The sequence below is a fragment of the Malurus melanocephalus genome, unplaced genomic scaffold (genome assembly GCF_030028575.1).
Source record: "Malurus melanocephalus ecotype Western Australia unplaced genomic scaffold, MMel_1.1 scaffold_6, whole genome shotgun sequence".
Classification (NCBI taxonomy): domain Eukaryota; kingdom Metazoa; phylum Chordata; class Aves; order Passeriformes; family Maluridae; genus Malurus; species Malurus melanocephalus.
The window spans coordinates 395496-415949 of record NW_026623238.1 but is presented as its reverse complement, the minus strand read 5'-3'; the positions used below and the strand labels follow the sequence as shown (position 1 = coordinate 415949).

Sequence of the window (20454 nt, the reverse complement as noted above, 5' to 3'; positions counted from 1 at the left end):
ATAAACCCWAGAAAGCACCTCTGTGTACTCTGGATCAGTAGATGGCAGCTCATATTTAATGAAGAACCAGAAGGAGAAACTGAGGATGACGATGCCAATGACCCTTTCATTTTGTTACATGGCATTACTTTGGTTGAGAGAACCAATTACATTGTCTGAGCTCTTAAGGTATGAATAGTCTTTAGTGAAGAATTGTTGCTTTTCTAGATAATATTTTTTTAATTAGATCTGTACTATTGCCCTGTTACTGATTTGCTCAGTTATAGTGAGAAGTTCTCTATATTTAGTTGTGTTATCTTTYCTTTGTCATAATCATTTGTACAGTGCTGTTGGAGGATGTTCTCTGTTGATTGAAATGAATTTCAAAGACCTATGAGCAAGAAGGTTTTGAAGTTAGAGAACCTTTTTATCCTTCTCCTTCAAATTTTCTTAAGATTTTCTGGAGGTGTGTATGGCCACACTTCCATGATATTTGCTGTTGTCAGCATGTCAGAATTAAATGAGTAAACATTCTGCAGGACTTAAATCATTGTCATCATACAAACAGTACCAGCAGTATACAGTGATCTGAAAGGTAGCAAAGTAGCTTCGTGCAATGGAGTTGGGCAAAGAAAYTAATATAGGAAGTTCATTTTGTCTTCATATCTTTGTAATTATCAGAGTTCAGAATAACACACCTTTTAATATGGTTGAAATAAAGTGTTCTAATAATAGGGTTTGATGCTGAATGGAGACTGTCAAGCTATTGCTGGCAATGCAGTTTCCTTCTCTCCCCTACAACAAGGCCATGAACACGTTTCTTATTTACTTCAGGAATGAAAAGTAATTCATCAACTCTTCTTGTTGGCAATAACTATTTTACATCAGGCCCAAATAAGTTCAGGAATTCCTAGATTTTCCTTGGAAGACCTTTTGTATTCTGATACTCTTTTCTATCAACTGCTGAAATATTGTGTATTTCTAAACAGATGGTGAAAAAACATTACTTGGCCAAAATTTAAGGAATAGAAATGCTCAAGTAAATACATTGGCAAAGTGAATTGAAAACTCAGACAAAGTAAAGGAAAAACATGAAAAATGCAGTGCTTTCATGTTTATTTTTCAAATATATAATCTTTGAAACTTCTGAAAGTGTGATGAATGCAAGGGGTTTTTACCCCATAGTCTGATGTTCCRTCATGGCCTCTCTCCCCGGAGTGCCAGCTTCCACCTGTTCTCTTCTAGCTTTGTACAAGCTTTTCAAGAAGGCTCAGTATTCAAGGATGCTTTTCTGCAAGTACTTGAAGTACAGTAGTTATTACTGGATAATCAATTTATATGCAAAACAATTTAACCCTTTGATTTTACTTTAGGGGTGGCTGTTGYCTTCATTGATCAGAATTGCACAAACCATTGCATATTTGCATAACTGAATATCCTATTGCATGAAAGATGCCRTAGTATTCAGAATTCAAACTAGTACCCTACAATACAGAAGTATTTATTGAGTAGATTAAGACATYGTAGAACTCAAAAGTAATGTTCAATGACGAGATTTTTACTGGCTACTGTCTTCCTTAGGAAATTCTGTATGAGTCAGAAATGCCATAACATTCTCTGTATTTTTGTGAATGATTAGCAAATAAATAATGTAAAACCTGTCTGATAATGTTAGTWTGTAGCAAAAATCCAAGTAGCAAATTACAATTTCTGGGACAGAGCAACTGGTTCACACTAAAGAATTATTAGTTACCTGATCTTGTTTGGAGAAAAAAAATAATAATTAAGTATATATTCTTTAGTTATTGTATCTTGGAAACTGTCTCTGGAATCACTGTTGGCTCATACCAGGCAAAGACATCCTCATATGTTCCTGTCTTAGCACAATGGTGTGGTTGGAAACAAACCCAACCAAACAACAACTGTTGAAGTCAGCTGTCAAAAGGAAAGATAGATTGTTTTGTTTGCATATGAATGGTAAATTACTGTATTTGGACTTTAAAAGTTGGAGACGGCAGAAAAGATCCTGGAAAATGATTTAGAACCTGGAGACTGTCCTTTGGACTAATGTCCTTAAGAGATGAGCACACTTACTTGAAAAGATTTAGAGAAAACATGAAAGCAGTAAAAAGGTTGGAAAAAGAKAGATGAAAAAAATCCAGTACCAAATATGGCACAGAAGGGCATAATCTGAAATTAATAATTGGAAATTGAAATAAGATTATTTGAATGAGAAAAYATCTAATTTAATTAGATACAATTTATGTGTGTAAGACTGTGTAAATAACAATGATTCAGTAACTTTAAATGCACTGAACATAGGAACTGGATTAAGTACAGAAAGTGAAGTTTAAAAGAATGTTATTTGTATTGCAAAGTTTTACCATGATACGATAGTTATATAAGACTGTAATTACGTTATCATGCTTCCCTCCCTACCCTTAAGGTCTTTGTCTTTCAACAAGTTTGATGAAGAAGGGGAAGGAATTTTAAATTGCATGGGCTACTGTAAAATACTTGTTTTCTGACTTCTGAATATTTAACTTTAAAAATCAGGCAGTGTTCACATTTTTGCATGCATTAAGATACACAGATCAAAATAACAACAGACTGAAGATGAAAACTATGCTGAGAAAACATTAAGTATTCAGCATTACCTTTTAAGTCTTTGTAGGCAAATTGTTTTATTTAAACCAGCTGAATTAGAGTTCTGTTTAAAGTTCTGCCTTGTTTTTTCCTCAGTTTGGTTTTCTCTGTACCCTGAAGTCAGCTGACTACCACTCCTCCCTTGTGATACATGCTTAGGCACTATGGTCGGGCAATCTGCCAGCTTTTAAAGGATTTACAACACCAAAAATATACTCCTCCTTGCTACTTGACACACTTAGCAGAAAAACACTACAATTACCTCCTCTGATAGAAACATTTTGGTTTAAAAATAACATTTTTAACAATGTTCTGCTCAAGTCTTTGTTACACGTGAAATCCTTTTCCATTGTGAACAGTCTCACAATATTCGATATGATGTATATTGTTCATCTGAAAAATAAAATAGTTGCGTTTGGAAAAAGTTTCAAGATGCTAGACTTTGGAGATTCTGAGAAATAATACCTTTCAAATGAGGTTGTACCTAGTTGTGCTGGCAAGGCTAAACTTATAATCAGTTTGTGGCATTACTGTGGCATTAACAGATGCATCACTTCCTTGTAGCATAAYGAGGACCTAGGATTTTTTTCATACTTGGGCCTTATTAATGTGTGCTTCTGCTGTAATTAAAAGAACATGGGCTGTGTACTGTATCTGCCAGTCAAGTTCTCAAGCACCTTCTTGGTAGAACATAGTCTTACAGGTGTTTTGACTATAAGTCTGTTAAATGAAAGGAGACAGAAGAAACTGTTCTGAAGTGCTGAAGTGGATTTTATTCCAAATCTGGACTTTTGGATCAAGTGATAAAACTTCAATCATCAGCACATTGCATTTGTGCTGTATTTTTAGAGTGGAAAAATAGCTTTTAAGCTGAGAGAAAAGAGCRTTCTTTTTTTTTCTGGAGACAATAATTTCAAGGTAGAAAAGAAAACTTTTTAAACAGTTGCAGTGCTTTGACTTGGTACAGCCAGGTTAGTGAAAACYTTTTCAAAAAGAAAAAGATGTTTCAGTGGCCGTTGCTTGTCTCTTGCAGTGTAATGATGTGGTTCCCCGTGTCAGCTTAAGCTGCTCGAAGTTTCTGTTGCTGTCGTCTTGCATAAACATTCCMATTCATTCTCTTGCCATGGGTACTAGCATTCTTCCAGTTTATGATTTATTAGTTCAAAGAAGTAGCTCTGTAGAAGATTTGTTTTGTAAAAGAAAGTTGCACTGGACGTTTTAGTGCAGGTTAATGTGCTTGGCTGCAGTCCCTTTCTGACTAGTGTAGGCAGTAACATTCCTGCAGTCATCTGAGTCTGGAAATCTGTCTGGTTGGAGCGAAACCTTGGAAGAGACTCGTTCCCAATCTGATCCTCTGAGAAATCGCACAAGTGCTTTTGTCAGCAAGGAGGAGTGTGCAGCAGGGGACTGAAGGGAGGGTGGGATTTCCCATTTCAGAGGCAGCAAGCTGTTCRAGTGGTTTGGCTGCATCACCACTACACCACACCCGAAGCAAGGTCCTGATTGTCCTCTTCCAGCTGCTCTATGCTGGCTCAGGAGGTTTCTGCTCTCAGTGTCTTGGTTCCAGCTCTTCAGATCTGACAGCTAATGGTGTTGTGCCTTAATGTGTGTCAGCCAAAGCTTATCATCAGCTGAGCCAGTAATGCATCACTCTTGCTGAAAGGGGAAGGTCCTGCTTCCCTTTTTTCTCTCCTCCTGCCTGTGTKATGCACCCCCTTCCCTCTGGCAACTCTTTCACTTGTAGAGCCATCTGTGAGCGTCTTCACAGTTTGTTAGATGATGAAATAAACCCTTGCTGGCACTAGGGTAACAGGTGGTTTTCTGCTGCTGTTATGAGTAACATTTGGGGAAAAGGATGAGCAACAGCAGCTCATGGCTGGATCACAAGGAGGGAGGTTGTGCTGGTTATGTTCAGCTTTTAGTTTGGCTCAATTAACTTTGTGAAGCTATACTTCAAGCCTATGTTCCTCAGGTTAGTGTATGACTAAAATGAGCTAAGGAACTGATGTGCCAGCTGCTTAGCAGGTCAGGTGGTGAGGACCAGCACTGGGGGCTGGGTTTGGAGAATATCCTCACGGGAGCCCAGTGCACATCTCCACTCAGCGTGGGGAAGTGCTCTTTCTGCTGGTTGAGGAAAGCTACTGAAATTTCATTACCAAAAAGATCGTTACAAAATTTGATTAGAAAGGACTCTGCACCACCTGTAACTTCTTCACTTAGCAGACTAATAAGCAGAGCTTTGGAACAAAAGCTGTTGGGTAATATGGTTTTTCATATTGCTGTTATTTTTCAGAAATAATTTTAAATCATTCTGAGACAGTTTTGATCCTGAAATGCAGTTTTTATTTTAATCCCAGGTTTAACTGATTTTTTTCAATTAAACTGAAAATTCAGATAAGACWGCTTAAAAAAGGGCAGACTGTAACTGTAAACTTTACAGTAAATAGCTTTTAAATAGAATTTCAGTCAATTTCAATAGATACACACTACATAACATGGAACAAAAAGTGATGAGGGCAKGGAACTGGGAGRTAGCAGGTGAGTRTCTTCTGGGTCTACAAACATTTCATGTCCCTTCTGAGCCCACAGCAATTCACAAGCTCACCTGCTATCTCCCAGTTCCCTGCCCTCATCACTTTTTGTTCTCTTGTAGACCCAGAAGWTACTCACCTATATAGCAAGATCAGAGAGGTCCTGTTCAGATAACAGGTATCAGCAGTGGAGGAAATTGTTTTCAATCCTAATATTATTTAACAGAGTCTTCTCTGACTGTAATGTTAACTTWTTGAGGTTTAATGTGGTATTCTAACAAAATTGATTTGAAGGAGACAGGAAGGCATTTCTAGCTTAGTCCTATGGGAGACTACCAGTGTGTCTTAGTGTGGAATGAGTGTGTTGCCTTGTGAGGGTGTGTGCTTGTTCAGTGCTTGCTTGGCATGTTGTGGGTGTGTGCTAAGATTGTAGATGAGAGCAGGGGTGATGGTGGCTTTTTATTGGTATCTCTTGTTAAGTCCAATCTTTTATATATGTGTGTGTGTGTGTGTATGTATGTATATATATATATGTATATATTCAAGAAAAATGTCAAATAATACTGTCAGCCACTTACCCAAACCAGTTTTTAACAAAAAAAGATGCATTATTTGTGTGCAAATARAAATTAAACTCATTTTATTTATTAGTATACAAAACAATTTCTATTTGTACCTCAGTAATACTTTTTTGAAAAGTATCATCATAGAAATGTAATTTATGTGGTTTCAGTTCTATGTATTTGCTCACCAGTCTGTGATTTTCTTCCCTTTCACATTACCTGGTTCAAACTCCTCCAGCAGAAAGTGTGTGTTTTAAAAGTAAAATTTACTTAAAGCTTTAGAATTTGGGAAAAAAATACATACCATTCAAAAGAGGCTTAAAGCAGTTCCAAAAATGCAGTAGTGGAAGAATGTGCAGRACAAACTCCATGTAAGCTTGTTGATTGTATGCTTACTGCCATAACGTTATCATTTGTCAGTCATATCTGAGCTTGAACTTAAAAGCCTGCTAAATGATTGAACTGGTTTTTGTTCTGTGGAGCGTTTCGGGGTGTGTAACTCCAGGTTGAATTGCTTAGGCAGCATAATACTGATGTATTTCAAATCAGAAGTTGATTTGTATAATAATTTTATGATAAACATATGAATTTGTTGTCCGATATATTATTTTGATTTGGTCTTCATKTCTTTAATGCAGGTTTGTTGTTGAAGGTCATGTTCCATATCTGAATGTTTTTCAGCATTTTCCGGAGAAGATGAAGTTGTGTGGACTTGATCTTAAGATCTTTTGTGTAGAGGTAATGTTTCTCTTAAAGGAAAAGTTTCAAAAAACCAACCAAAACTGGTTATTGAGTGGTATTTTAATTATTTTAGTCATTGTACTAATAAATTGATTAAATCTGTTATKATGTAGTAGGGTTCATGTTTCACAGTGTTGGAGCCTGACAGAAACCAGTGCATTGTGTGTCTTGGAGTGCTTTAATCTTTAACCAGTTTTATTAAGCTGATTACCTAAGTTAGAATGAAATCAATAAGTACTTATGGAAAAAAGGGTATTCAGAGCTGCTCTCATAACAGTCAGAAATAGGATTTGGCTTCAAGTCTAGRGGCAGTATGTTATCCCTTTTTGTGCTTATTTAAAATAACTCTTGTAATTCCATATTTTTTTCATAAAATATGGTTTAGATGCTATCTCTTGTTCTGTTTCTTGCCATCTTGGCTGAAATATATGAAACATAAAATCTGCTAAGGGTTGCAGCCTTTCTAGGAGCTGAATAGTGATGGACAGTCTTGAGTGAAATTTAAATTTCCTTTATTTAAGATTCTTACATATTGTGGTAAAAATTGCCCAATGGTGTTTGTGTTGCAGATAAAAATTTACTATGGATTTTTGAAGTGTGCAAATAAATTCTTAGCTTTTAAGAACAGAAAGCTGCAATTSTGCCTAGACCTTAGTTATGATGTTGCAAATAACCATTTGCAACAAATTTGCAAAAATTACCATTCTCCAAAATGTAGCTCATATTCAGCAGGTCATGAGTTGTTCRGGAGCCATAGCCTCAGAAGTTGTAGCATTTATATTATTTTGAGGTTTATACCATTGCTTTCCTCTGTGGATAAATGAGAATTATCACCTCAGGTTCTAAAAATCAGGAGATAAATTTAATATKAAATTGATTTCTTTTTCTGTCTTAGCTATTTCCTTAACAGAAAAGATAGTTTGGAATATGGATAAAAACTTTTTTTTAAGTTTTTGTCCTTTGTCTCCTGGTTGGATTTTTGTTTTATGAATTGCAACTGTAAAGCTTGTGCCATACCTCAGAGTGGAAGAACTGGTTTACAGAGAGGAGGTGACAGTTGCCCTTGGAGGATCCTACTGCTTTCTTTTGTAATAAAGCTGCACTCCTCACTTCCAAAACATAAGCAGATATGCACACTAATCAAGTAATCTCTTAACTGTGTTTTCATTGAAATACWTAGGTACAGTTCTGTAAGCTTACTGTCCCATTTGTTTTCCAGCCACTCAAGTATTATTATGGMTTTCTCTTTTTAGGAACATCTGCTCCTTACTTTACCTTCAGTGTTACTTTAATAAGGCATCCTCAAATTTATTCAGTTTTAAGGGTTTTTTACTGTATTGTGAGGCAGATTGTTGCAAAGTCCTTACTAGTTCTTTTCTACATCTGACATTTCTCACTGTAGCACTGGAGATTTACCAATGTCTTACTGTATCTAGTTTTGACATCCGAGTTTTGAGAAATTCAGGAGATGAGGTTATTGTCCTGGAGCAGGAAGTGAGATTGTATGATACTCCATTCTGAAAACATAGCCTACATTCTTTTCGGCTTTGTGTTGTGTATATTTTATAGACAAATATCTTAAAAACCTTTATGATAGGATGGCTGTTATAACCCAATGTGTAAGTTGCTCTAATGCCATTATTTGTTGTGCTTCAAGTTTGGTGAATATAAGTTGCAAACGTGTTCCGAAATGTCGGTAACTGGGAGGACTATTCTGTATGTGTCCATTTTCATTTTGAACAGATTTTTAGTGCATTTAGCTCTGTTCTATGCAGCCCAAATTTAAATAAAAAAATAATTATAGTAAATTGAAGGATTTGAAGTCATACGAAAWGTTTTATCAGTTAAGTGCAGATGAATCTAACTTAMTAAGGCTYGTCTTGTGTACAAATATTCTCCATRGCTTAAAGCCTTYTTTTAGTAACAATTTCCCACATATCCAAAATATGCTGAATTTATCCAAGGTTGAAGTTATTACAGATGCTAGAAAAATAAATACAACACTATTACAAGGTGAATCATGTCTAGTTTCTGTGTAGAGGCACATGCGCAAGGGTGTTTTTATGACTTGTCATTTAGTAGTAGTATTCCATATGCAAGGAATGTGACTAGTTTCAGGCTTCCCAGCTGTGGTGAATGTCTGTACTGTGTAATTTAGGAATGGAGTTTGTATCACTGACAATTTTTTCCCTGTGTTGCATACTATTTAGCAATTAGAGGTGATTGCTGTATATCTGCTGTACAAGGAGAAGCTCAGAGAGCTGAGGAGTTTTATCACTGAGAAGACTCGAGGTGGATTTCAATAGTGTGTAAAAATACCTGTCAAGGAGGAGTGAGGATGGAGTTGGACTAGAAGGACAGGAGACAAYGAAATACAGGGCACAAATTGAAATWCAGGAATTTCCATGTAAATAGAGAACTTTTTCATTGTGTAAGGGTGATTGAGTGCTGGAACGAGTGACCCTGGACCACGGGGGATTTCACGTCTTCAAAGGTGCACAAAACCTGATGGGACACAGTCCTGAGAAGCTTGCTGTAGTTGATCCTGCTTTTAGCAGTGGTGTTGGACTCAGTGTATAATCTCCAGAGGTCCCTTTCCAACCTCAAGTATGCCTAGTATTCTATTTCACATTTGCAGCATAGGTGGCAGATAGGCCCTTCATGTTTTGGTAATGGAACAGCTAACAAGAAGGGCATAATTCTTCATTCTGCTCAAACTGAACTTTATTTAAAATACCCTCCACAAAGGAAGCTGTATCTGAACACATCTGTCCAGACGTGTGGGAGCTCTGGGCATGACTGTCTCATAAAGAAAGAGAAAAGGAGCCTCCAGCTCTCTGTATCATCATTATGATGTATAACTGTTTGACATGTGACAGGGCCTAGCTGGAGGTAAGTACTACAGACAGTGTTTTATGAAGGATCAAAGTACTTTATAGAAGATCTTTGTGAAAAATGAGTTGTTTATGTTCCATATGTATTTATCTTCCCATTGCTCCAAATCAATTTTCTAAGYTTTTACTTGATTAGTCATCTTATTTATCCCTTCCTCTATTAAAATCATGTCTATGTTAGAAATTAACCTTTAGAAAATAGGTTTTACCTAAATGCACAATGAGAGGGTTAACAGGGCAAACAGCGGCAGTACCAAGATGCTCCTGCTTTGTTCAGAAGTTCTAACTTCCCAGTACAAGGGAGGAAAAGCAACATTCCCTTTTTCTAAAACAAATATTCTTATTCCATTTGATTAAAAGATTTTTGTATGTATGAAGAAAGAATGAGATACTTAAGGTTTTGGTTTTGTTCTGTGCAGGAGGTCAAGGGTTTTTTCTTGTTATTTGCAAATTGTGTAACTACAGTAAATCTCTGTTCATCCTAATGCTTGTGCCAGTAGCCAGTATGTCTTTGATAAGTGCAATCATCTTTTCTCTTTTAGGTGGAAGTCATCTTTGTTCCCTTTCTAATGCACATGGGATCTCTATTTATTTTAAAGCTCATTAGTGTAGAATTTAAAATGTATTTCTAAATTGGTRGTAGTATATATAAAATATATATAAAGTTCAGTGGATAATTGGCTTTCAGCTTGTATTATTTTATTGATGTTATCTGTCCTCCAATGGAGATGCACACAAATTCCTTCTTTCATTTTTGCCTGAAGTGGGGATACATCTTTAAAATACACATCCTCTATACATCTTTAAAATACACATCCTCTATTTTGCTTTTATGGATTTTTCTTTATCCTTTTACAAAATTGATTAAAGCATCCCTTTTGTCTTCAACTATCAACAACTTGTCCTTGCCATAGGTTTGTCTTTCCCTACATTCTTGACTTGGGACTGTACCCGGTTATCTTTTAAGTATTATTTTGTTTGTGCTAAAAAGTTGGTTGTGCTTTGCTACCTAAAATTTACCTTTAGCTTTCAGTACTTTTTATAAAACACACTATTMTTTTGTATATTTTACCTCTAATGCATTGTAAGTGGATTTTTTTTTTATGTCCAGAAGTAATTTTTAGTTTTGATTTCTTCATACACATACAAATTTAAATGTATGTATATATATAGGTAAGCAGGTCACTCCCATGGATGTTGGGCAATGTGATTTACTGAAGTACTGGAGATAACAACCACGTCGCTTTGGAGAATGTGCTGTGTGCAACAGGATAGGTGTAGTCTCATAAGCATCTTTCAGATCCTGTTGTTCTAAAGAGCTCTGGAAATGGTTGTCTCCTGATGCACAAGTAATAGGACTTGTCAAAGAGCACAATGTGCAAACTCAAAGAATTTCCCTTCTCTCAGTCTCTTCTCCAAATTTAAAATAAAACTTTAGGAAGAAATGAGTTAAGAATCTTCTTTTTCACTAGRGATGGGGGGCCTGAAGAAAGTTGAGTTTGGTGGGTTAGTTGGATTCTGTTCAGACCTGTCCATCAACCTGCCCCTGAAGACAAAAGTRATGGGTATTTACTGAATTATCCTTGCTGCTTCTGCCCTGGGGTGTGGTCATGGAATGGCTTCTCTGTATAAGCCTTTCTYCATTCCCTGTCCCCCTTCCCTTTCCCTTACTCTTAGGTGGGAGTGGCTGCACCATTCTAAATCCMCTTGTTTTACAAGGGCACTCAGTGTTTCAGTGTTGATGTTATTGTTGATACATCTTGCAGCCTAGGCATCTGTATCTTAAAAATATTTCCTTTTTTTTTAATTTAATTCCATCCTCTCTTTTTTGTTTGTTTTTATAATCCAGAGTATTGCTGCCTGTAACAAGGAATGTACTTACTTCAACAGCTTTGACTTGCCTACRTGATAAAATTACCATCTATATTAATTTTTGATTGTCTTAGTATAACTTTTTTTTTGTTTGTTTCTTTTTGCATATCCAACCTCCAACTTAGATTAACAGAAGCCCTGTTTGAATAAAATTCTGCTCTATATAATTCACCTATTTCCATCCCTAGATGTCTTGATTCTTGAATGACTCCTAGTGTTACTCCTCAGAATTTTCCATGATACAGAAATGCTTTCTAAACTTCTGGCTGAGAATATTGTTGGCATCCTTCTTCACCTTTGCCTGTGGAAAATGCTTGAATGCATCCTGGTAAAGTGGCAGAAATATAGTCTGCTTGTCATAAATCACTGTTGTGGACAAGARAGAGAAAACATGAAACTCAAAATCACGTCATGATTTTCTCCCCTTTATCCCACCTAACTKAAAAACTTCTTGTTCTTATCTTTTTGCTTATACCTTGTTTCTTTCAGGTTTAATAGCTTACCATTCTACATTAAAATTATGTCTCTCTCTGTGTTGGATTAGGCCAGTAGCTCTGGACAGCTCAGTTGTGTTCAGTTAAATAAGGACTTTTARTTAATGCTCCATTATGAACTGATGTTGGCTTTGATGGAAAATTGTAGAGTTTGAAAACAMATGTTTTCTGCTCTGTAATTCATCCAAGACTTTCCTTTCCCTAAAGGTGGCCTGTGATAGGTATTGAAGTAGATRCTATAGTGTATTTATAAAGTAGACTGGAAATCTTCAGCTCTTTTAAGAATGTGCCACTTGAACGTGGAGCATTTTATTCTGTATGATGCTTTGGCTTAATTTTATTTGTCTTGGAGGAGTAGCTATCTTGCACTTAGGCATTCCACACACACCCTCCCTAGCTTGGATTGTTAAATTTCTTTCTTCTTTTATTTAGGAGTAAAAGGTTTCCKTGAAAAATTGAGAGATTATCATTCTTCTCCATTCTGCCTGGAAACTTTCCAACTCTTGGTTTCTTCTTTTACAGTATTCTGTAGTTTGTATTTTCTTCTTGTTCTTCTCTTCCATCTTTTTTAATTGCTTAGTTTTATTCTTGGCAGCACTTTTGTATCCATATTTCTCTGGCACTAATTCTTCTGTCACCCCTCTTTCTGTGTCAGCTTCAATCAAATGTCACTTCTCASGATTTGAGAGATCTGATTTCTGAGATGAATTTGCCAGGGTGCTCCTGTGCTRTCAAGCATGCTTCTGTTTTGCTCCTTTGTTCTGCATGCTTTGCTTTCCTGCAGAACAGCTCTCAGGTTTTGAGTAAATGATGAGTTACCTTCTTCTAGTGAGACGTGGTAATTTTGGCTTGGGTCCCCGTCAACTTTCCCATGAAGAAGGAAAAAAGGTTTTTCAGATCAGCTGAAKCTGGAGCTTCAGTCCACTCTCTCCTCTCCTCTCCTGGCCCTACAAAGGTTGCTTGACTGGCAGGATATTTTTAGCTTTTATTTTTCCCATTGCCATAGTATTARCTTGTTCAGGATCCATGCCAAGGTAATCATTCTACAGTTCCTGAATCTCCCCATTTACATTTTTTTAAATACTGCATATTAAAGTGGAGAGGCCTTTGATATTTAGAATTTCTTTAGATTATTTAAAAAAYGAAATTTGTGTTTCAGAGAATTCCTTAGTTATTTCCTTGAGGCTTCTTGTGTGTAAATTATCTGGGCCTCTCCTTTGTAAAATACTCTATTTTATCAGATAGTGGTTTACTTTTTTKCAGACATAATTTTTCTCTTCCTTACATATTATTTTAATGCAATGGATTAGTATTCTTTTTTCCAGTTATAGCACARTCTTGCTTTTCTTCCTATTTCATTACTTATCTATTTACCTGTGGCATCRAAATTCAAAATTTTGGGGTTTTTTTGGTTTTTTTTTAGTTTCCCTGCCGCTTGTGGTTTAGCCATCTTGAGATTGTGTTTCACTGCAGAATATCTATAGTTTCTTGTCTTTTTTTCTTCATCCAGGAGATTGTCCCTGAGCACTGTGCAATCAAATGTTCCCCTTCTTCAAAAGGGGGATCTTTTTTTGGTGGTCTTCCCTTTATCCAGTTATCCCACCATAAAAAGAGGAAWATGATAGACCTGTCTGGGAGTGTAGGGGTCTACCAGGACTGTATTTGGAGAGGTCTACTTGAGAACAAGTTTTAAACTCAGGACTTTGTATCCTTGTGCAGTGCTACCCAGTGTTAGACTCATCTTCCACATTCGAAATGGTGTGTAGTGTTAACCATTTATGTTACAATATGGTTAAATGTTTCAGACTTYTACTATTGCAAATGGGTTCAAGATAGGGAACCTCAGATTTATATCCTTTTTCTCATTCTCTTCATTACAGCAATATTACAATCTGAATACTGTTTTTAATACTTGCACCATATAAACACTTTGTGCCTTGTGACCGTCCAACAACTCGGTAGCTCAGTGAAACTGCTTTGCATTATGTGGGGATGTGCCACAAAAATGTATGTGAATCARTTCAGCTTTGTTCAAGCATAGTAAAAGCCATTTTGTTTTGTAAATTCAGCTGAAAAATTTAAGTAATTTAAGACGCCTCCTGATTTTGATTTCCCTGTGAATGTTGGGGGCAGAAGAACTGTCAGGTAGCCTGGAGGAAAACATAAAAATGGAGCGTTTCTCATGGATTAAGGAAAGACAATTGCTCGGTGCTTTGATGGTTACCTGCTGTATACAGCCAAGATTAGGAATTGGTTGTAGTCCTTAGCTTTTGAGCATAATGGCTCAATTTTAGAAGTAATATGGCATTCAGTCCCCAGTAATTTCTAATATTCTSTACCAGCTTGTTACAAAGTGTGAGGGGGTTCATATAAAATATTCTGCTAAGATTGGTTGAATAATATATCTATGTTCTGACCAGAAGTAGCATCAGCATTATGGGTTTATTGAAAACTAATTCTTTGAATTTACACTACTGAATAACACAAGGAAACTTATCGCTCCTKTATCTAAGTCTGTTGCTCAGCTTACTCACAATGGAAACACTTGTTTGCATTTTGCTTTAGATRCTTTGAGCTGCTTTTGTTTTGTTTCCTGCAGTCAGGAGCATATCACAGATGTTTTACTATATTTGAAGTGTATAAACTTAGATAGGATCTTCTCTGGGAAGCTTTGAAAAGTAGCTGCTTTCCCACTTGCTGAGAGTATTTTCATTGGATCACTTAGCAGAGGGACTGTTAATAAAATATTGATGAATCTTTCTTCTTCCTTAGGCTCAACTCTTCTCCTGGAGGTCTATGCAGGGTGCAGAGGTTGTGAGCTGTTTTCACTCATGCTAGTTATTCTTCTCACCTTGCTCTGATAACAAAGCCTAAGTATTTTTTCATCATTCTTTTCAATACTGAAAGAATTAATACCCTCTTATATAATAAATCAGATCACTGGTGACCTTCATTACACCACAGCAAAGAGCAAGTTCTGTCCTTGAGCCATGAAGTGCTCAGGGAAAAGCAGRGTATGTGGGGATGATGTTACTTTGGAATGTCTGTAGAGTGTTCTGCTCATAGCTCTTGMCACAATTTCCTATGAAACAAATAATGACCACTGAAGATCCTTGGAAATCTCATGATGACTGTCTTTAGCTTTGCTAAAAATATAGGTATTTGTCTTGCTCTTCAGGCCAATATCTGCCTTGAATTTTCTGGTGTAATTCCTTGATTTGTACCCTAAAGTGGATGCCATGTGGCTGAGTGCTTTCATACAGCAAGTGATAGTTCATTCTTTGTGATTATTTTATATCAAAGATGCTATTTATGGTACTATAATTTCATCAGCTTAAAAGCAGAAGGATTAGAATTTGCTTCATTACAGAGTTTGAGTGTGTGAATAGAAGTTTATAAACTTGACAGTATTTCTTAAGTGCTGGTGTTTCTTTAATTGTGGGTGTGGATTCAGTCTCCTAATTATAGTACTCTTCTAGGAGGGACAGGTGAAGTGAATCACTGTTCTAAGGCTTTATGTTTCTTGTCCCACTGTCTAAGGAGGAGTAAAATTCTCTGTATACTTTTGTATTCTGAATATTGTGTGAGGCCATTGTACTGAAATTGTTATTGTRGAAATGATTTATGCTGTTTGGTGACTGTTTTAGTGTTCTAATTTGGTAGATGACAACAATGCTATGCTAATAGTATTTTAAGTACTTCTTTGGGATGAGGATTTTTTTTTAAAATAAAATGGTCTGCTGACCATTTTTTATGAGTAAACCTTGTAGGAAAAACTAAAATGTGTATCATTGATATAGACAAAAATTACTTACACTTGCTGAAGGATTTTTTAAAGAATGATAATTTAGAAAAAAACATCCCAGTGTAAAGAAAGTATACCTGCAAGCTGCTTAGTCTTCATCATTCTGTTTATTCTTGTTTTTTTTCACTTTTCTTCCCTTTTTTTTCTTAATGAAATTCTGAATCCTGTGTGAGCAATTTGGAGTAAGTCAAGCATTCCCCTTTTTGCATCTGCTGAGATATATAATCTTGGAACTTCATAGTTAAGAGAATACAGATGGAGAAATACCGCTTGCAATTTCTCAAACTTTCTTCAAAACTGAAGTGTTCTCTGAAAGCTGGTGTTATCAATGCTGCTATGTTCATGTACCAGCCTCMATTTGAATATCTGTGTGATCTTAATTATACAGGTTTCTGTAATCCCTTTATGATGCAGTTTTTGAACATGTGGTTRTTTCAGCCCAGCTAAATTAGAATTATTTTTAATAACTCCTGACATCTAATAAAAGAATGGAGGTGAAAATAATATTTTCATGTATAAATCTATCATGTACCTGTATCTTAARTACTATATAGAATTTTGATTGGGTATTTTGCTTTTCTTAGCCTCCCTTTTCTTAAAGTTGCAGAAGAACTAAGAGGTACTGAGAGTCACAAGGATTATCAAAGGAACCAATTTTCCTACAAGAAATAATATTAYCTACTTATCTTTCAACCTAAAGAAGAGGTGACTAAGAGAAAGATGTGGTGATAGTTTATAGAACATATTCAGGAGGCAATTGTTCAATGTCTCTTCCAATGCAAGGGCTGGGAGGTGTTAGCAAAGGTTGCTGGTTTGCAGGTTCAAAATCAAGCAGCAGGAGATGTGGCCTCATACAATTTGTGGGTAACTGGTGAAAATCCTTGCTTTAGAGAATTTTAAAAGGATCAGATGCTGACTGTACAAATGCCATGGAGGAATAGCGATCTGGAACAAAAGAATACAGAGATCTCACTGCTGAGTCAGCCACAAATGTGATGTGAAGCTGGACAGATGTTTGGTAGTGTTGTGGCTTGCTTGGTTCATGAATTTTTCCCTGCACATTTTGCTTGCTCGCTTCTGGGTGCAAGGCTAAATAGATTTTTTGGATTGATGTGGTACAACCACTTTTGTKTTTGTTCTGGGGTTTCAGTTATGCTTTCAGTTTGTGGGTTTTGTGTTCTGGGGAGACTTTTTTAAAGATCATAAAACTTCATTTTTCATTAACTAGTTATCTTAGAACAGCTCTTTTAAAGTCAACAGGTCAAACTGTTGTTAAGTTAGGTAGACTAAATACGGTCCAATAAAGTTTCAGATTTAGAGATCTCAGGATGTTTCTTATTCAACTTGAAAAATGTTGAGGAATAATTAAATGGTAAAAGTATACAAAATCATTGTATGAAGGGGCTATGTCTAGCCTACAAAAAAAGAATTTCAAGCAATAAATACTACACATTTTTCTTAAGCAAAGACTTTGCTATTTGAAAARAGATTTTTCATGCTTGTATTTTTCTAGTGACCTCTTGGTCTGTTTTGATGGAGGAACTATAAAGGAATTGCTTGTAAAATTCCTTACTGTTCAGTAGAAGTGATGATCCCAATGCCAGGAGGAAGCAGCAGCACTTGAAAGAAGCCTGTCCTAGAAATGTGGCAAAAAGAGAAACATGAAAAGCCATGTAAGAGTAAGTGAATTCTAGGTCATGGGGGAGCCGTCCTGGGCTGACAGGGATGGCAGCTTAAGGGTTTTTGCACTTTACCATTAATATTTTTAAACAGTCTTCAGTTCAGTCTTCTTTTGGCCCTAAAAGTAGATACCAGTCTTGGATTTGTGAACAGATTAAGCTAGTACGCTCTTCATTTCTTTGAATAGTGGTTAAGGTTTTACAGCTGAGCATATGATATTTAGGAATTACTGAAGAGAACATGCTTTTAGCTGAGACTCTGTRAGTGCACTAGGGTGTAGTCATTACAGTTGCATCTCATATTGTTTCTAAACCAAGGTAGTGTCTTAGTTCAGCGTGCAGGAAGTAGTGAACTGCTCTGTATCTTTTCCTTTTCCTCATTTAATATGGAGTTTAAGCCGGCATTATAGTACAGGCCCCATGAAACCAACTCAGTTGCAGGATATTTTGTTCTTTCTCCTCCTTTGATGCTGGTCATTCCCCCTGCTCATGCAATGGCTGGTCCTGCAGGGCTGGGCTTTCAGGGGTGGTGTTGAGGTGCTCTATCCCAAGGTGGGRAACTGGGACAAAGACACCTGCCTGAGCGAGTGTGGTGGGTTTGTGCCACAGTCATGAGGAAACCTGAAGATTTTCTAAATGCTGTAAAATGGTGCCTGTATTTAATTTTTTTTCACAGTGGCTTTTTGAAAGGATTTTGTATTCCTTAATAATCTGCTGCTGGCTAAAGCCCATGTCTTTAAGTCATCACACAGCTCTTAGGAAACTGCTGACATATGGATTGTCTAGCACTCTAGGTTTTGGTGGATTGCACATGTAAGTTTTAGTTTGGGTCTGATTCAAACAGACTAATTCCTGACTAAATCTGCCTGATTCAAACAGAGTAATTCCTGACTAAATCTGTAAGTAAACTCATAAATGCAGGTCAAAATGTTTGCTGTTTTCTCCTGGAAAGTTTGGACTGGAATGACAATAGTTTTCTGATTCCTTGGAARGTGTATCCATCAGACTGGCTTTTAGACATGTTCTTCTGTTTGCTGAAGCCTTCTTTTCAAAACATTCCAGGTCTTAAGTGTAAGAGCCTCTTTTCCTGGCTAAAATTTGAATGACCTTAATTCCCATATGATTTTTTAATTTAATTTTTTCAATGGTAACTATTTAAAGAATTCAAATTAAGACAGAAGCCGGTTGTTCTTGTTTATTTTTACAAAATCTTTCAAGAGGGATAAAGTTCTACATATACAAATTCTGCTTTTACTTTCCCAAATAAGCATGGATTCCTGCTTTGGTTTGCTGGTGTTTTTAGATACCTTGTAATATTGACATTTTTGGGGGTAGTTGTCTTTCTATCTGGGCTTTTTTTTCTCTCCCTAACTCCATATTTTTTGTGCATTTTAACAGGTGCATRCAGTACTTGTTCAGGATAGAAAGTAGTGCAGAATGAAAAGAAGCAAGGGTGAGGCTTTTATTTGAAAGAAAAAAAGCTGAGGAGGAAGTTCACTGCTGAAAGGGTTATTGTAATCAAGTTTATCATGAGAGCTTGCTGTTGTGTAACAGAAACTCTAGCTTGTCCGTACCTGTCTTTAAGCATTACTTAATGAAGAAAGAAAACAAACCTACCAAAATATTTATGAAATTCAATAAAATTTGTTCCCAAACKCTTGAATTTCAATACATTATGACAGTACAGCTCCTTCTTGGAATCCTCTGTGTATTTTTAGAAAGACTACATCTTTTTAGAAAAGTGATATTTGACAGAGTTACCTTGTGAGCATGAACAGGATAATTCTCAAGCATGTGTCTCTCGTGGTTTTATAATATTGAAACTCATTTATTCAAAAAACACTTTAACTAGGAATCATGTAATGAAAAATATGTCTTCCTCCAAAAGTAGCTATTAAGAAGTCTGTTAGGCAGCCAGAAATGTTTTTTTCCCTRGTAAAGGAGCACATCTGTATTGGGTGTTCAGTTGCCTTTTTTCTCTTTGTGTGTGGGCTGCTGGCTCATCCTCATGCCATCTTGAATTCTTCAGCAAAGACTGCCTGTATCAGTTTAATGCAGTCTAATATCCTAGCATCTATTTTTTTTTTCTCTCAAAAATGCATCAACTTKGTTTATTGAGTAATTTTCTAAAATTAATTTTTTTGCTACATTAAGACCCTTCTCACTTCCTCTACAACAATGATTTGGAGTTACTTGGGATTTTAAGATGTAGTAGCTGTTGCAGCTGAAACAGTTATTAAAATAGAGAAAGAGAGAGCCTGCCAGTGTGACTTCTATGATTTTCAAATAGTATTCTGACTTCTTTTTTCTTCCCTTCTGCCCATTTGTTACCAGGCAAATAACTTGGGCAACCTGTCTGCCTGTCTTCCAGGTGGACAAATTGATTTCCTTTTACTTCTTTCTTCTGCTTGATGGCAGGCTTGTAAAACAGCAGCTTTACTTGTGTGCTTGGTCTCTCTGTCTTTTCTAATGGAAGAAGTCTAATGAGATGCATATTTCTGTTCAGTTACCTAAATGGAGTTATAGCAGTTTCACCTGTCTTCTGCTTGTCACTTGGTTCCCTTTTAATAATTCCAGGCACACCCTCTCGCTGTTACATCAGCATCTGTATGTGAATCATGGATATCAGGGTTTGGAGAAATCCATCCACTCATTTAGTCCACGTCAAAATGAGTGCACTGAGTCAGATTTGAGGCTTATGGARTCTGTTCTTCTGTTTCTGATGGTGACCTAGGAAAGGAGGCAGGAGCAGGGTGCAGGGGTTCTCCTCTGTACACTTTCACACTYGCCAGCAAGTCACAAGCTTGGGGTGTTTCTGTGCAGCAGTGGTGACAGTGCTGACAATGTCACAGAAYCACAACGTGTTTTGGGKTGGAAGGGACCTTTAAAGGCTTTTTAATCATTGCCTATGTCTTTTCTGTATACCTTACACTCTGGCAAAAGTAGCTTTCCTGAAAAGACTACACAGAATCTCACCATGCAACAAAGTTGACTGCATTAGTTTTTTTCTAGTTAGGTTAGATGGCAAAAAAAAAAGTTTCAGTGTTTCTCATCTTTTAAAAGTTTATATTCATTATAATATACACAATGTTAAAGTACAYCTAATTTCAGTTTGATTGCTGTTAAATTAATTTGTGGGTGTTCCAGGTGGGATGGTGGGGGTGCCTAAGAGGTAAATAGAGGTCAGGCAAGGGGGAAAACCAATGTTTGAAAATAAATGAGCCATATTTGTTGGTGTGGGTTTATATGG

At 36.5% G+C, this 20454-nt stretch overlaps 1 protein-coding gene across 1 annotated transcript in view; it reads left to right on the top strand.

Moving 5' to 3' along the window:
• Positions 1 to 20454, top strand: part of TAF1B (TATA-box binding protein associated factor, RNA polymerase I subunit B) — a 46053-nt gene that overhangs the window by 7618 nt on the left and 17981 nt on the right. The window contains exons 7-8 of the mRNA XM_057371460.1: positions 12 to 168; positions 6358 to 6457. Coding sequence (XP_057227443.1) covers positions 12 to 168; positions 6358 to 6457 — 257 coding nt within the window. The remainder of the gene's footprint in view (positions 1 to 11; positions 169 to 6357; positions 6458 to 20454) is intronic.